This window comes from Acanthaster planci, linkage group LG01, assembly GCF_054643075.1.
Source record: "Acanthaster planci isolate LZ-2023a linkage group LG01, COTS_SCS, whole genome shotgun sequence".
Lineage (NCBI taxonomy): Eukaryota > Metazoa > Echinodermata > Asteroidea > Valvatida > Acanthasteridae > Acanthaster > Acanthaster planci.
Genome location: NC_141777.1, coordinates 20,881,233 through 20,900,058, shown reverse-complemented (window position 1 = coordinate 20,900,058; position 18,826 = coordinate 20,881,233). Strand labels below are relative to the sequence as shown.

General features: G+C 40.2%; 1 protein-coding gene across 2 annotated transcripts; it reads right to left on the bottom strand.

The window, feature by feature from the left end:
* Positions 1 to 33: 33 nt before the first annotated feature.
* Positions 34 to 18,548, bottom strand: cfap36 (cilia and flagella associated protein 36). 2 transcript variants are annotated; one of them, XM_022254314.2, is made up of 10 exons: positions 18,407 to 18,548; positions 17,361 to 17,425; positions 16,667 to 16,771; positions 15,050 to 15,267; positions 14,268 to 14,421; positions 13,440 to 13,514; positions 10,057 to 10,140; positions 9,129 to 9,335; positions 6,511 to 6,691; positions 34 to 5,137 (listed from the first exon to the last, which is right to left on the bottom strand). In XM_022254314.2, exons 1-10 carry the CDS (start codon positions 18,504 to 18,506, stop codon positions 5,031 to 5,033), a joined length of 1,296 nt encoding a protein of 431 aa, XP_022110006.1. In that variant the 5' UTR covers positions 18,507 to 18,548; the 3' UTR covers positions 34 to 5,030. The 2 variants fall into 2 exon arrangements, with proteins under 2 accessions (XP_022110006.1, XP_022110008.1); XM_022254316.2 differs by lacking the exon at positions 13,440 to 13,514.
* Positions 18,549 to 18,826: the final 278 nt, after the last annotated feature.

Genomic DNA, 18,826 nt, shown 5'->3' with positions numbered 1-18,826 from the left:
CATCACATGATGAGCAGGCTGAAGAAATGATCATTTCTGTTGAGTATGAGCTCACGCTTTATTCTTTCTCAGAATGAAGTACACAATTATTGAACAGTGATTGAATAGATGATAGACACTCCCATTGGCATAAGGGGGAATAAAAATAAAAGGGAACAGAAAAGGAGATGAAAATCAACAGTTGAGTGAAAGTACTGTGCAACAGACTTCTAACAGTGAAGGTGCCTGTGAGTTGGTGCCCCCTGTATGAGGCAGTAAATGAGGTTTGGGAAAGAGATATAAACACTGATCAGCGCACTCTTGCAACTGCTTGTAAGGCTATTGTTTTGCATAGGAATCATGGACACTGGTAACACGTTGATTCTTTATTCTGGCTGGCTAAAACAAGGTTGTGTGCAGGGCTTGAATAAGCTGAGCCTACTGCAAAGAACATTTCACTAAAAGATGTGTGAATGCAACTTTAACAGTACAGTCGGTGTGTGCACAGTTTGAAAGGAGTTCAACACATTAATCTCTTCAAAGCAAGAAATAAGTGAAGCAAACTTATTTCATATCCAAGTATTAAACTGAACGTTACTTCTGAAAGGGCTCTTAATACTTATTCTTTTTTCTTTTATTAGAAACCTCCCAAGCATATCTGTAATACATACTCACCTTGTACAATGTGCCTTCTGAGCTGGTACATGTATGTGTGAAACACATGAACAAGTTAGTGTACCATATAATAAACAGGTCTGACTAGAAAAGGGTGTGGATCACTCACCAATGGCCCATTCCATTGCTTTTTTAACTGGTGATGGACTCCCTGTTACCTCTAAATCTAAGGCACTTGTTTGTACATGTACATTTATCAACATACATATTACAAACAACACACAACTGCCTGACAATGCAAATGTATGGATAAATCTAGCTGCTTCGGTGTGGCAAGTTGTCACTAATACAGAAGCTGGACAACATACGTGTACAGCACTGATTCCAACTGCCATCATTTCTATCAGAAAACTCTTGTCTTTTGGAAACCAGCTGCCTACACTGTAATTCAATACAAATCCTTTTTTTTTTCAAACGCCTAAATGCACACCATAAAGTGGCCTTGCCGTTTATAATGTCACAAGCACATACACCAGAGTAAAAACACATACAGGACTCTGTATTTGGATTTAAACCTTCTCATTTCCTTTGGATAGTTAGTCCGATCACATCTGCCTTTGGTCAAATTTGAAAAGTGGTCGTAAAACTGACCATGTCTAACCATAATTTCATGCTGTATTATGGGTGTATGGAAAGTGGACCATATGATAATAGATGAGTCTACTGCGTATACCTCGGTATCAACAGCAAAACAAAACAAAAACCCAACAGCAGGTATGTATAATAAAGCAAGACCATCATACACAGTGGACTGGCAATGAGGTCACTAGTGCACATCTATGTACTCTGAGGGGGACAGAGATATGCACAAGTGACCAAACAGTAAGCAGCCAAAAATGCTTTTGAGTATAGTGCCTGACTGGGCACTATACTCCAGGAATTATATGTGCATCATGTCTTCACGCTTGTTCTGGTCACACATATGCAAATGTCATGCACAAGGCTAAAGTAAGCCCCTACTGACGGTGTTTAGGCCAACCAGGATAAATAACCACTGTGAATATATTTGTGAGGGTACCTGGTATAAAATGACTATACAAGTTCAACTCCCATAAGACAGTGAGAGTGTTGTAGTCTTGACCACTCAAGACCAATGCAAGACCTCCAGTCTGAAATTAAGTCACAAGCTATTCAAATGAACTGTCGCAAAAGCATTCCTTAGTCACTGTTCACCTTGTTGCTTGTGACTGGTCTTGTCTGGACTTGTGACTGATCTTGTAACTGGTGTTTTGAATATCCATGTGTCTGGTGTGTGAATGGTCTTGTGCGTGATCTTGACTATAGCACTGGACAATTCACACTGAATACATGCTTATATGAAACTACTTGACAACAGAGTGATAAACATGCATATCTTACATGAATTACTTGGTAAATTTACACGCTCCTACATTCAATTAGCACATTTCAAATTGCACTGTACGATGAAAATTACACACTCAAGCTCCTGCCAAATTAGCCCGCCTGTCCAAATTGTATGAACTTGCACAACAATATGACCAACATCAAGTCCTTAAGCTACATGCACTGTCATCAGTCCTCAATAAAATACAGTCCCTGAATTACAAAAGCATCACTTGATATTTTTAATGGGCTCCTTTCACATGAACAACATAAGAAAAGTGTTTATCTGCTGTTCTAAGCTTGTTTTATATCTGTACACTGTACATTCTGTGTACTTGAGAAAAAACAGGCCCACATAATGCAGGTTCTGTGAACCTTGTGTGGACTAGGCCAGGTCCACACAAGGTTCTTCTTTGCTGAAAAACACAGAGGTACATATAGTTTGGGCTCCGGGTTATCTGAAGGAATGTGAAGAGGAACCGTCAAGGAAACTACCACGCCAAAAACAACAAAAACTATAAAAAATCCACAGCTAAAATGAACATTCACAGTGCAAGGAAAAATGAGTTTTTTAATTGAGGTTTCCTAATAATTTTGTGGAACTCGATCTCCTCCCCTTCTACTTCTGCAATTTGGGCTTTGAATCCTACCAAGGCCGACATGCAGTGCATGTACTTCTGTACAGAGTTACCTGTATACCCACTGTGAAAATCTCCCGTTCAAAATTCCTTAACATACTGTTTTGCAGTGAATTTTCCTTGACTGGTTTCTTGTCACAAATTTTCAAGGCCCATTCGCTCTTTGCACACTATCGCCATAGACGTGCAGAGCCTCGAACTGGCAGCTTGTAGAATCACATCAGAACTGCGTCAACACAGCTTTTGAAATATTGTCAAACCACATAGTATAAGAGGTGACACAGCATGGCCAAAATGACTAAGCAACATACATGGGAATCACTGAACTGGCTAAATCTATTGTGTAAAGCTACCAGATCGAGGCTCTGCATGTCTATGCCGGCAGCATGAAAAATTCATCATTTCATTTAACGGATGTTTATAGCCGCACGAAGTAATCTTTAGGCACTACGCTAAAGTGGTTAAACAACTGCACACTAGTACAGCAGCACTGATGTGAACACAATCTCCATCAACTTAATGAGGGCTGAAGCAAGCCTTGAAAACTTCACGATTTTAAAAAATGTTAATAAAAACTTTGGAGTCATGCCCCTCGTAAGTTATGTCACCAGCCACAGAAACATTTAATAAGAATAATGAGAGAGAATGACTCAGTTTCATATGAAAGGCTCATGACTTGACTTGATACAGGTACGACTTGAGCATATTGAGGAATCCTTGTGGTATGGTAATAGGGACATTTGATGACTTAAGGTGGTCTTAACTACAAACTTGATATTTGCTTTTTAAAATGCAACATGTAATCATGTGAGAAAATCTGCGAGTTTACACCTGATAACCATGACTAAACAAGGTTCCTGCAGAAATCTAAAAACCATATTCCATGACTTTTCCCAGGGCTAACCTATGAGATTTCCATGACATTCAACACTTTTATAGAAAACCTTATACGTATTTGCATGCAGATTATGTGCGATCCGAAACCAGGGGAAAAATGTGTTCAGTTTTTGGCCAATTTTAAACAAACAGCAACTCTAAAAGTCAATTTTAAGTAAACAGACATTAAATTCAAACGTTTATATGACTTGGAATCACACGTAGTGAGTGACCCTGTAAATTTAAGTGAAATTTTTTTGGCTCCCGTGACTTTTGACAAACCGTTCAAAAAAGTTGAAGTGTGAATCAGAAATCTGGCCAAAATTTCTTTTCTAGAATTTTCTGAGAATATTTGTACAAAAGGCTTACATTTCACTTTCCCTAGCAGAACTTGTCTTGGAACATAGAACTGAAGAACAACACAAAAAAGGTAGGTTTTTATTTCAAGTGATACAGAAATAGGAAAAATGTGGAACTTGGACAACGATAAGTACATGTAGCCTAATTCATGCAAAAGAAAAGCTATCCTTTTCACGCAACAATCAATGAAAGTAAGTATGTTCCCTGGGGATAAAAAACTATTCAGCGGCGTCACGTCATTGGAGAGTATAGGTTCCGTGTTTGTATACAAAAATGATCCATGCCCACAGCACATGCATGCTGCAAGTACTCTGTCAAGATAAATTGTCAAGGGGGAAAGTACATGTAGAAGCTGAGAAAAATGACTAAAAATGGGCAGCCTCGAACCGGCCTCAACTGATTCTTCGATTCCAGAGGGTGCTGAGACCAAGGCCAAGAGTGAAGACTGAGTAATTGTGAAGCGAAGCGAGGCAGAGGCCAAGGCTTTGAAAAGCCGGCCTCGACGCTAAGGCTGGCCTCGAGACCTCCAACACTGATGCATTATGAACTGGAAGACTGCCTTAGCCGCTAGGATAGAGGTTAGGATACAGGCTCTGAATTTATCACCATTTCATTATCATATCAAATGAGGCCCATAAAAAATAACCCTTACATGATCTTGATTTCCATAACCTTTTCTCTGACAAAAGGATTCAAGGACACACTATTTTTCCTGTTTTCCAGGTCTTTCCAAAACAACTTTTTTACAGGATTTTTCAGGACTTTCCATGACCGTGGGAACCCTGCTTAATCCCTCTTTTGATTTCATTTAATCACCATCACTCTATAGCTAACTCAATGTTGGTGTTGAGGTGCCTAACACTGTACCTTGTTGCAAATGGTGTTACTAACGCTGAAACTACACGATCAACTGCTGTTTGGTGCAAAAAGCTTTAAACACTTATTTGAGGCCAACAGAAATCAACTGCAATTACAAGGAAATGATCCCAAAAACTTCTTGGTATGTTTTGTCAATCGTAGCATTGCACCTAAAGTTTGTTCAGTGGCTTGTATCTACCAGCTCTTCGTGAGTACCATGTGTGTGACGAGTCAGTTGCTTTTAACATTCCTCCACCTCAACCAAGCTGCCCTTGCAGTGCTGCGAATAATGCCATGTGATCACTTTTCGTTGATGACTTCTTTCTTGAGCCGATCGGCCAGTGCCAGCCGCATCTTCAGCTTCTTCTCCTGTTCAGCGCTTGTTGCAGGATCCACTTTCACCTCGCCTGCAGAAGGGATGACAAAGCATGAATGGGCATGAACCGCAGATGCACAAACAGAAGCACAGAGAATGACAGAGCACAACCCAGAGATGGGGAAAAAAATAATAAGTCCAACACAGACACAACAACGCAGAAAATGGAGAACCAGAATGGCAGAAACAGCTCACTAGATAGAAATGTGAAAGACTGCCATAAGCCTGTTTGGTATGTCAAAATGGTAAGGTCATTTAAAAGCAAAGCACCTGACTAAGTGCTACGCGGTACTTTGACTATGCTCAGTGGATGCGAATTAACATACATGTATGGCTGTGCTGACCGGGCAACCATGTGTACAAATACTGATGCCCTTAAATGACCTACAATGTACATGTACCTCATTTTTTAAGCATGCACTGCTGTAACTGGCTTATTATCATGTGTTTGGTTTTCATTACATACAGGTCTAGGGCCCAAATGTGAGGTTACGTTGCAGAATGGTCGCCCCTGAATAATGAAAATAATTCTAAAGATATGTACAATAGAAGTATACACTGAAGGAATGATTTCACAAATGCTGAAGAAAAATTTCATGAGTGGCTTAATAGGAAGCAAGTATGCTAGGAATATATGTGACTGTAGCAATGAAATTCTTCAGGTGTAGCATATTTCGAGTAGGCATGGTCACACTTGTACTCCAGTGGAGATTTGCAATGCCGCTTTACAGCTTCAACATACATGTAGCAACTCCTGGCAATCTTGCACATGGAAATAATGGTCTGCTTACTTCTGATGTAAGTGCTCTCCATCAAAATGAACTGTTTCAAAGAATCCTCGTTATTTACTCCAGCACTGATCAGATGAAATGAGTGGAATGCCCCATGTGAATTGAACCTGTAGTGAATTCCTGAACAGCTTTAGCGCTGCAGTCCTGCCCTGGCTTTTTTTTAGAGGTCGGTTAATCCCCCTCTTTGTTCAGACCTGCGGCTTTTATAATTGAATTCAATGGACAGGGTAGAGCTCTTCATTCCAGCAAAGTAGTATAAAAGCTTAGTGCATGCAGAATGCAACATTCACTCCTTCGCTGTGCAGCCGAGCTTCCACAAGTCACTGGTCCACTACTTCATCTAGCAGCCATTTTTTTCTTAGTTCAACTTGTGTCCAGATGCGGGGATAGGATCTGATTAGGCAGTGTTTTCTCCCTACGGTGACTGTTCCCGTGAAAGGACACATTTCCTAAGTATTAATCACTGTACATATTAAATCTTCACTGTTTCGTCGAGTCAAGAAGCGGCTGGAGAAGAGTGAGACTCAAGTTTTTCCTTTAGGGGTAATTGTTTCTATCTTTATTTAATTAAATTAAAGACCAAACCTCCAAAAACCTGGCTAATTACACTCACCAGCTGTAGCCTGGCGTGCCGCTCTTGCTGATTTGGGACGTGATGATGCCTTAGACTGGGACTCTGTCTCTTTCTTGAAGTTCTTCTCTCTCTCCTTCCTCTTCATTTCTATTAGCAGGTCACGCTGTTTCTTCAAATACTCCTCGCGTTTCTTCAACTCATTTGCATCTGATGATGAGACCTGCACGTGTAAATATTACCTTTCTGTAAAATTTCTAACTTTGAAACCAGAACTACTGTCATGAGCCATGACAGCTTTTGACTAACCTCACTCTGGTTTAATAAATTCTTATACAGTTCTCAACTGTGGCCCTCTCCAACTGTTGCAAATGCCTAAATTGTCCAAACTTTCTTCTCCAATCCAAGCCAAATTTCCCCAGAAATTTGGCAACATTCATGTAACTGAGCAAGAAGTCTGGAGGTTCCCAAATCTAATGCCACATAAAAACCACAGTGTACATGTACATTGCCACTCCTGAATATCTGCGATATTAAAGCGTACTATCACAACTTTGAAGTTTACATGCATGTATCGTGCCAGTGTGTTGTGTTATCTAAAGCTGCCTGAAATTGGAGACTTTCCCTGGTCTTTGTAGAGAAGGATCCAAGGCGGGAGAAGAGGTAATAATTTCAAAATGTGAAGGGCAGAAAGGGTCAACCCCTTGCCTTACATCTCTTATTCCACTATGTCGTGGTGCAGGGATGTAATCAAGTAAATCACAGGTCCTTTTTGAAAGTCCCGGAAAACCATTGTTTTCATTAAGCAGGGGTGTGAAAGGAATATAAAAAAAAAAGTTGAAAATAGCTGAAATCGCGAGCGCGAAGCATGAAGCATATACAGCGTCGGGTCAGGGAAATTTTGAAATATGGATGCTCTGTGGTGCATTTTACAGCCTCCTAGTGCAACCATTGATCATTGTTTACTTGCAATTTACGCTATGCATATCAATTTTTTAATTTCACTTTTTCTGCATATTTGTCTGAAATTCCTGAAGAGGTTAAAATGAATAAAAAGAACTTCATATACGGACAACACTGATTTTCCCTTAAAATATTATAACAGCCATCAGAAAGTGAAAACATGTCCTAAAAATTAGGACAAAAGAGGTGAGAAAACTCCGAAGCATTTACTTAGAAATTTTTTTCTCCAGAAAAATCTCATAGGTTTGTGCACAGAGGCATGAAGTGTTGTTGGTCTGTGTATGGAACTCTTTCCAAATGAACTAGTAACAAGTATTCCAAAATTGTAAATATCGACGTTTGTAGAGTGAGTTGGCCCTTTTCCCACCTGTTCTGAGTGTTTTCAAAATATCAGTTCTTGAAATAATGCACATTGTGCGCGTACATCGCATGGCCAGGCTTTTACATTTTCTGGTTGCCGACTGTGTTGCCTGCCCGTCACGTCTATGGTACACTGTATTCCACTCATGTCCATTTCTGCAGATGTATACGTTAAGGATCGCTATCCAAGTCGGAACCTCTTTGAACAATGGTACTCATGTGTTGCACTGATTCTTCGACGATATAATGTCTAAAAATTGTTCGAATGCCCGTACAAAATGATGCAAACCGCACGAGAATGCATGACACAAGAAGAACGTTGTGTACTCTGCACCAGTTGTCGCGAACCCCTCTATCAGCGAAAGCAAAAACTTACTAACCTTACTTCAAGCTGGAAATTCACAATGAAATGTATGCTACAAAGAGTTATAGTGGAGGTTAGCCACTACTTCCGCTCATGCAGGAACAGCTGCAACGAGTTCAACTGCATGACAGATATACAAATATTGGTATTTCATTTGCAGCCAATCATAGCACAATTACCGGATGGTCCGAGGATGCTGTTTACAGACGAACCTCCCCACACATAGATCTGTATAAATTGCACGCACGTACGCGACACACATGTGCATGTACAGTGTACATGTACGTACAGTAGATTCAGTCATGTGTATTATGGCGCTCAGGTACTGTTTGGTGTTGGAAAGAGGACATGCCAAGTTTGGCCTGGCTATCACATCGATAGAAGAAGAAAAAACGGAAAAATCAGCGCTTGCGAAAGAAAAAAAAAATGAGGAAATCTGGCCAGTCGAAAGCAAAAAAGCAGAAGTTAAATTTGGCATTTTCAACAAAAAAGCGGAAATCCCATAAAAAGTGAAGATTTCATCCCCTGATATAAATGAAAACCAAGGTACATGTATGTCTGAGCAGTTAAACATTATTAACACAGCTGCATTACTCTCAATACTTGGGGTTCAGGAAAATGTTTCATGTGCATTACCCTTGGATCGCATCACATGAACGGAAAACATTTCTCTTTCTGCAATCTTGACGTGCCCACAAGATTCAAGAGTACAATTTGGGTCTGATTGAGAGTATGCTTTTGTTCACCTACTGGCTGTCCTCCTGCCATGCATATGCTCAGGAGTATACCTGTGTTAATAGGAGTAACACAAGTAACACGCTTTAATGCGGCCCTTGTGATATGTCTTCAAGACTGTGACTTGTAATGGCTTTGTGATGGGCTTGCGGGGACTTGTCTTCACTTGACTTGTGAGAACTTGTCATAGGCTTGACTATGACACTGCGGCCAGGAAGCGACAATTTCCCAAACTCACGCTAGCCCTGGAGCCTCGGCCGGCTTCCTCTGCTGCCGCCTCGGCCTTGGCGGTGCTCAGCCAGTCAGCTGCAGCCTGTGCACTGCTCACGTTCTTGGCTGCTGCAGTTGGGGCTGGAGCTGCTGGGGCTGGAGCTGCTGGGGCTGGCTTGCTGCTCGAGGTGCTGCTAACTGTACTTGCCTTGGACTCAGGCCTTGAACTCGGTTTCTGCGAAGAAGATCGTCATTACCCCACTGACAGTCAACGAAATGCAGTAATCAATAATACATTATTCTGACCACTGGTGCTTTAAAGAAAGAATCAACTCTCCTGCTTCGTACAGTGAGTTGTTCAGCCAGACACATGGCACTTCATGCATCAGTGGTTATGGTGTGTCCTAACGTTGGTCGGGTCATTACCGCAGTGCAAGACCAGAACATGGAAAGTAGTACACTTTTCACTGACTGTCTTGACTGACTGTCAGAGTGCAAAAAACATTTAGTGACCCCAGGGTGGAGTCACACAAACTTCAAAAAAAGTGTCGATAAATAATGCCTGCAACTGTACATCAAATCATCAGTGCCTCACCAAGCCTCACCCTTTAATTTACTCTGCCACTTGAAATTTGAGTTTTAACACACACACAGACAAAAAGAAGGCACCCTCTGCAATAATATTTTTGTTCAACATGATAGATGTCCCAGAGGTACCAGCTTTTTCTTTACGAGAACATGTGTCCATTAGCAATGAAAAATAAGAAATATAATTCCTGTTTGCCTTTCACACAAGCATAAAATGCATATAGTATTAATATACCCCTATTCAAACTTCACCAAACTGCTGTAATGGAACTATAATGAGCAAAGCATTTAATATGCAACAATCAACGGACAATCTTGGCTAAAAAATCCTAAGTTACACTCAAGTCATACCCCAAAATTCCTTCTACCTGGCTTTGTTGAGTCACGGGCGGCAGACCCGATGAACTGGATGTTGATTTGGATGAGTCAGTGGAGATGGACAGTTTCAATGCCTGAAACGAAACAAACCAAAACAAAATGACAACTGCAAGTAGACCGACAATGAGAGTCCAATAACCAGAGACCAACGTGTGCCAGAGGATGCGTTTAATAATACTATGGGCGTCAACAGAAATTGGGGGGGGAGGAGGAAGGGAGAAGGCAGAGCATTCTTCAGTAGCAAACCGATAGACCATTGAGGGTAGAAGAGGTTGATTCCAAGATATTTAATCTCTTTTTTTTCCATTTTTTTATTCATTTTTTCTGGGGTGGGAGAGGTGGAAAGCATCCCTCTACTCTCTTTGACCCCCTCCCCCAAACCTTTGTGATGTCCATAGTAAACAGAATCTGGCTCTTTGTATACACAGGTACAGATGATGGGTTAAGATGTCAAAGGTACCTCAACTCACTGCCAGATGGCTTATATTAAAACATGCTACTGCCCCATCTGTTTCGTACAACTATACATGTACATGTACATGCACACAAGAAAAGTCAATGGAGGCAAACAGTGTGCTGGACTTGAACGTGGCCAATGTGAATGGCCTGTAAATGGTAGGACATACATTGCTCCTCAAATCCTCCATAGTGCAGAAAATAGAAGGCATATTCTTGGTAAAATACTTTAAATCATCTTGGGGCAACAAGCTCAAACCACTTCATGTACACGTAGATGTGGACTACACCCTCCAAAATCGTTTCAAATCTTCTAAAACCTACAGGAATTTGAAAAATCTTGAAGGGTCTAGGTTAATACATGTAGACAGCTCATTTTGACTTGCTGCCCAATCGAATAATACATGCACAATCTACCCTCTTCATGTTAGTATGGAAAATTTTAACTTGAAAAAGCATGACAAACTGCCTTTTGATCAAAACACTTTTGCAGTCTTTATCTTTTCTTTAAACTCATGTAAAAAAGTTTGTGGAACAAAAGGCTCCAATGTTCACAAACAGTGAGTTCTGCATTTCCACAACTTCACTGGTTTCTGCTCACTTGCGTGAAAAACTGATATTGTTCGATATGAGGAAGTTGTTTCTATGGAAACACAGATATTGTCTGCTGCTGGCATAAAGCCTGAAAGTAGACCCCCTGATGGCATGCTTCCAGAACCCTTGGACAGGAAAGATAACATGAAAAACTTTTAAAATTTATAATATTTTTTTGTTCAGTTACTTAAAAAATCCAACTGGGAAAAAGGACTTCAGAAAATATTTGCAAGTACAAATATCAATTTATAGAAACTGACAAATTACCTGACCTACAAGAGAAATATATATTCCGCCAAAAACTGACCTTCACTTCCAAAAATCTAAAATACATGTACATTGTACATGAAGAACAGTGCAATGCGGCAGTCTAATACTTAGGGGAACATTTACGGTTTGAAAATTAATGGTAGTCTGTTAAAGTCAAAATAAAAACAGATAAAAATATTTTACACCTTTTATTAATTTAACCCTAACCCCCAAGGGTGTATGTAAAATCATATTGAAATTGGAGGATTTGGGACTGTTAGGGTTAAAGTAAAAGTAGTAATCTAATTTTATGAAAGATTCTAATATTTAATGTAACCTTTGCTACAAGACCTGCCTCATGTCAACTCAATGGAATCTGGAACACATTGATAGCAGGTAGGTAAAATCTTTGCAACGCTGTACAATCTCATTTTCACGTTTGCACAGGAGTGAAAACAAACGTGTATGAATAAGGAAACCTAAATACGATACCGCTGGAAGTGAAAGGTCGTTAATTCTTTTTTTGCCCATCTCCAGGTGACTATTCCTGAATATTACTTGAGAAAAACAAAGGTGAAATTCCAACATCAGTGTTTCATGGGGTGGTTTTAGTTAGAAATCTTCTTCCAAAAATTATCGAACGTGATAGGACAGCCCCAAGTAAAATCCCACAGGCGGACCGCGCGAGGGTTCTGGAAGCTCGCTGCATGACCTTGAATCAATAAGCTGTTTCTCGACAGAATGTGACCATAAGTGAGAAGCTACATGGATAAATAGGACCATGCACCACTACATGTACATACATGTAGAATAGTGATCATTAAGGATGTACACTGTAAATGTACAATACATGTATGGGGATTGATAGATTCACATGGACCGGTACATGTACATGTACTGTGCGAACATGTAGTTTGGCATGCATTCTATTTTACCTACTGCTCACTGTGGGGTGATGGCTTTTTGTAAAACCACAGTGGGGAAAACTGGTACTCAAGGGGAAGGCAAAGTACACTGTATGCCCCCTCCCATGTCTAAAACATTGATACCGATACTATGTTGCAACACACTATTACTTCATTACATCATTGCATTACATTTTTATAAATGTGTCACCCACTCTGTCATGTCTATGAAAATGAGTTCCAAGTCACCACAGCCAATTTTGAGTTAATAATGGTCTTTGAAGGAATCTAACACAATGTACATGTACAGCAACAGGAGCCCTCCACATCATCTCTACTTTCATCAGCATTCCAAAATAACTGAAACATCTACAGAAACACTTTCTAGTGCAAACAGAAATAAAAGTACTAAAAATTCAGAAAAATTATATTTTCTGATGGACACTGCAATTAGTTGGAAATGTTTTCCCTGAGGGGAGGGGGGTTTGGAAATGTACAGATGACATTTCAACCAGGAGTAGTTTGAGACAGAACTTGAAATCTGTATGTTTGTACTGGCTTTTTGGATCAACTCTAATGTCACATGTTTGTATGTTGAATAATTAACTCATGGTCAAATTTATCAGCAGTTGTCAGTGACTGGTTTTCTTTGCCTTTGCCACAGGAAAACAAAAGGCACAACCAACTGCAAATAGCTGGTACCGTACTTTACCGTAACACTCAATACTTGAACAAGGGGAACATGAAATGATTGAGACAAATGCTGATGGTATTAAAAAAGTAATACTAAAAGCAACAGATGCAATAAGAAGAATCCCTACCATGCCTACAAGCAACACAGAATGTTATGTACAATCAATGCAAAGCTCAAAATGAGGCAAAGCAAGTCAAATATGAAGTATTAGACTTTTGAGTTGTTCAAGGAAACATACGTACAGGCAAATGGCAGAGGTCAGAATCACCCTTTGTATACAGTGTTTTCTTAAACTTTGACATGCCCAAAAAATGCTCCCCAAAATTAGCTGTTTTAAGAACCATGCCCGCAATCAAGCATTAATAATGGATTAGTCATTCTGGGGTATGGAGCTCTGCATGCAAAAATGGCTTCCTTGGCCTGAGCCAAAATAAGACATTAGCGTTGCCTTTTATCAATCAAGCAACCTCTCTACCTTATCCAATAACGTTTTCTCTCTATTGACTTGGGCCTCTTTTCTTTGGTAATCATCGCTACTTTCCTTTAAAACCTGTTCAATAAGAAGTGAACACAGTAAGAAACATTGGTGAAGGAGACAGTTGTTAAAAGGCTCATTGTTAACATAAACAATCTATAACTCCCCAACGTCATACTACATGTATGTAGTGCCATCGTCAACTGTGGTGCATGAAGTTGAAGTACATGTAATTTTTCAATTTCCAATTGGCTGTAAATTCCAGCATGTTGAGGTGAAAATGACAAACAACATGTCAAAGCTGGATGACTGATTGTTATGTGCATAGACACACATGCAGATTTTGGAACTAAAATGGCTTCAAATCCAATGTCATAACTCTCTCTACTTCTACACACAGCTCTCTGGTGTGTCCACTCAGACAAAAGATGACAAAGCGTGCAGATGGTGTTAACAAGAATCATTTTAACTAAGCTTGGCAAGTTTCTGATAACTGCTGCTCTCTCTTTTCACATTCCAGCAAGAAAAACTCATTTTGAATCACTGCTTGCCACAACACATCAGGGACACGATTAAATTGCTTTGGAGGTGACCAAAATTACTTTTTTGGTCAATTTGAACTGATGCTGAACCAAATCCAACCTTCGGTTTTGATTTAGTCGGAACAATGTCGTCCCACGGGCACAACTGAAGTCAAGAAAATGCCCAACTGAGGATTAAAGCCAAGATGTGATTCTGGTCGTGGTCGCAGAAGCATATCCCAGATACATATAACCCCATCAAATATTCCTACAACACAAGACAACTCAAGATTGTACATCAACATACCTTGCTAAGCATCTCTTCCTCTTTTTCCTTCTCCTTTTTTAATCTCTCAGCCTCTTCCCGACTGCTTGCCAGTGCCTTGTCCATTAGGGCATCTATCCCAGCCTCCTTCTCATTCCCTTGCTTCTTAAGAGCGTCGTATTCCTCTTTGGATTTCCTGAAAAGGAAAAAGAACAATAAAATTGAAGTTGTTAAATTAAGACACTCTGAAAAAAAGGCACCATTTTTTGATGAAAGATATAATAAACATCAACATTTTTGGTTAGAAACGATTTAAAACTGAGTTTCCATATTTCAGACATGCAACTTAAACTTTGACAAATATAAGGCAATGCTAACCTTTACAAGACAATGTTTTTCAGTTTTGAATGGCATGAGTCGTACTACAGTACACAGCAGAGGATTTTGAAAGATTCAGAAAGGCTCCCATGAATCAGCATGGGATTGAAAACCTTTGTGTATACCCATAGTACATGTAGTTATTTTTGATGAACAGTGTTAGAGAGTGGAACAAACTACATGCAACCACAAAGCAAAGGCGGCCTGGAATTTCTTGCTGAACATAATTTTCTACTTTGGTAGCCCAATTGGTATTCCAACAGCCTTGGCCAAAATGAAGTGTGTCCATCCACTAGAACAGCAATAAGCCTGTGCAAATGCTACCCTTTCAATTCGTACGAATGCTTTGTTCTTGAATGACCTTGCCTTTGTATAACACTGGCTCACCAGCCCTTCACAGTCCAAGACCCTCATCACCTATATCCCGCAAGGACTTTTCCCCTCACCTGAGAATCTCGTTCAGGATCCTTTCATCTTCCGTGTCCACCGTAGCGTCCGTATACTTGACCGTGGTGTCCTTGCCTGGCTGCATGATGTCTGGTACCATACCACTGCGCACCTGCATGACGCGCAAGGCCTGCAGCTCCAGCTCAATGTTGTGCTTGATCATCATACGCTTGAAGACCTCAAAGTCTTGGGCTGCTTCCACCTGTTCGAACAATGTCTGTGGGGGTATGCCAAAGTAAAAAAACTTTGCTTCAAGTTTTGTTGTAAGATACATGGTTTCTGTGTGAGCTTTGAGACCATAATTTAACGTTGTTGTTTTACCAATCTTAATGAACTATTACTGAAGTTATTTGCTGGTGATATCTTTCTCTTAAACTTCTTCCTACTAGTCAACATCTAACCTTGCAGAGATTTCACGTGTCAAAATGCAGGGGGCATTTAAGTACACTCTGGCAATGCTGTGTGTTTCTGTTCTTATCCTCACACTTGAGTGATTATCACTGAGTTGTATACACACAGAAACACTGGGCTGGAAATTGTCGAGAGGTTGAGCGTGAGTCGTTTTCAAGCAGGCGTGGGCCATGGTCGGGCATTGTCTTGAACATGGCTCAAGTACAGGTGTATCCGTTGTTGTGCAAACATATTTTGAAATGGTCAATCTGCTCCAAGAGGAAAAAAAGAGGGCATTTTTAAAGGAAAATGAGGACTCTATGGTAGGAACTTACTGCTGAGTGCACAAGTTTATGCACGGTTGCCGCGGGTCACACTGAGTACATGCAACAAATTTATGCTAGAATGTATGATTTTGGCGTGTGCACCGAACACATGCAGGAATGTCTTACTGGAAAACGTCTCACCAGCCTGTCTTTCTTAAGCCTGTGAGGGTGCACTTCCACTCAGGGCAGATACCCAGATCTAGCGCTTGATATATCTTCCCACTATCAAAGATGAGACTGATGGGCTCTCGGTAAAGATGTGAAGACCATACATGAACATTCCAACAGACACTGATTGTGTGTGTTCAGCAGGGCCCACACTAAAGGCACACAAACCTATCCATATACACGTACATGTGCGTGTACATGGTGAGTTCCCACCCATGGACAAATATTGCCATGTAAAAGAACAGCATTCCTGCAAGGAGCCGATTAGGATGTACATGTACATGCTACCCAACACTGTCGCGATGAACAAAATCAGGTGCATGACAGTTGTATGCTGTATGCTGAGCAATTAGGAGCCGTGTCTGACTCTACTGGCTGTTGCTGGGAATAGCACATGTATCTACGGGAAGTGGCTGTAGCTACAGTAGGGTAATTCTATAAATCTGGGGTCCGTTTTTTCGTGTTCCTGTCACATCTGACATATGATTTGTAAGTTCAGAACAGAATCTCTAATTTCCATGAGCGATGAATTAATGCAAATTACCTGCAATGCAAAACAACTAGAAATAGTTTTGAAATCAATTTCAGTGATACTGGTATATCCGTATCAAATTTACAGTTCAGGTGTAACAGGGGAACAAAAATGTCACAATTTTCGACTCTGAATTTATAGAATGACCAGTAGCCAAAAGTGTCAGGCACAACCTGGTATATTGAAACACCAACACGTACCATGATAGATGCATTAGACTGGGACTCGTGTCCCTGGCAGGCTTTCACGAAATCCTCTGCTTTGATACCGATGTCGTCCACAAAGCTCTCCAACATAAACTCCACCTATCAAAAAAAACACAAAAAAAGAAAAACAAAAAACCAAGTCCCCAATGATCGGCGACATATAAACACACTCTTAGAGTACTAGTATTTCCCTGTCCTAACACACCTTGAAGTCTATTATGTTAGCACTGATAGCACTGTTACCTAGAACAGCACAAAACAAAATGTCGGCTGTACCAATGTCTCTTTAAATATGTATGCCTTTGAGTTAGTATTTGAATGTTCAGCTTTATCAAGTCTTGGGCAAAAGGTTGCAAAAGCACACAAGGAAAAATAGCACGAAGGTAGATCAGGAAGGAAAGTTGATTTTCACATGACATACATGTACATGTGCACATGTAGATATTACACGTAGCAAACACAAAATAACAACCAAAAATCAATGAAAGGCATTCAGATGTTTTCAGACTGTTTTGGAAGGTTTCACTTTCAGAAACTGAGAGGAAATTCCTCACACAAGACTGTAACTGCTACTGGATAAAGATTCTCTCAGATAGTTGACACACATGCACGGTGTAATATGGCATGGGAACCAGATTTACACACAATGGAAGCAACAGAACTGGTAATTCTGGAAAGGGAAACTCACCAACTGTTGGTACTTTTTGTGTATGTCTGTGTAAGCAAGTTTGTTTTCTTCTTCTGGATCAAACACTGGTGTGAGAGGAAATAAAATAATTTTGGGGAAATGAGTGCTTAGGATTTCGCACCTGAACAAATGACTGCAAAATCTGATGATACAGTAGCAACATTTAAAAAAAGAACAACACCAAAATTGTACACTGTAAATCTCATGAAGATCATTCCAAAACTACAGTGTACATGTACATATAGTTTGTAAAACAGTCTGAAACGAAACATGGTATTGACAACTGACAGAACATACCGTCCGAAATGCTCAGTAAACCCCCGGCTCTTATCAGAACAACACATACAAAGAATTCTCGCGAGGTGCATAGGCGAACAATTTGACTTACATGTAATGGACTTCTTTGTTTTTGTGATTCACAATTGTGTCCACATAACAGGGCTTCTTTTAAACTTTTTTCCATTTATTTTTACTCCTTTGTTTTTTTTTAATCAGATTGCATGTTTACTTTCTGTAGGCTACAGGTACATGCACATGTTTTCCTTTTTTATGGTACATGTATATTCACACCCCTGCACAATTTTTTTAAAGGGCATTAGAGTCCCCCCCCAAACAAAATTGTACATCAAGCAGATTGCAGACCAGTGTGCGTACTGACTGGCTCTTGCAATTCCAGGGCAATAATTGGATATTGAAACCACCTACATGTACACGTACATGTAGCTTGGCAGTGATAACTGTATAATGCCATGACTACAGAATTCGGAAGTTACTGTGACTACATGTACATGAGGACAACACATCACATGTACATTACTAGGCCTACATACATGTACACTCTGAGAAAACAATTTTTCAGACAAATCTCATGATACCCGTAGGGTTTGTGCACAGGGTGTCAAGTGGCGTCCGTATATGGAACTCTTTCCCAGACACAAAGTGAACAGTTGCAAGTCTTTCTTACATTTATGAGACTGAAATCAACTTTTACAAAATGCAGTAAACTTAAAACATTATTGTGGAATTTGACCATACTGTCCTCTTACCCAAGCAGTGTTGATCAATAAAGCCCATGACTGGCATCTGCCAAATGGGGCTTCTCAAATACTGAACAACTCCATCTACTAGCCAAGCGTTGTCCGCCATCTTGGTTGTTTATAACAACGCAGTACAGTGGCATGGTACGGTGACCCTAACATGACCTCTAAGCAACGTACTTTGTAATAATGAAACCGTAGCCATAGTTCACCGGATTCGTGTCTATATGGATCTGAGCGTAGGGGAAAACTAAATGGCAGGGCGCAAGGGAGTCATACATGTTAAGATATGGAAATTCCCAATAAAAGGTCGCTTCACTTAAATTTTATTCCAAAGCCCACAAATTACCAAGTTACAAAACAAAATATGCAGTTACCGGTATGGGTAACTTTACATTATTTTCTCCATGGTTTCATAAGGTAAACCAC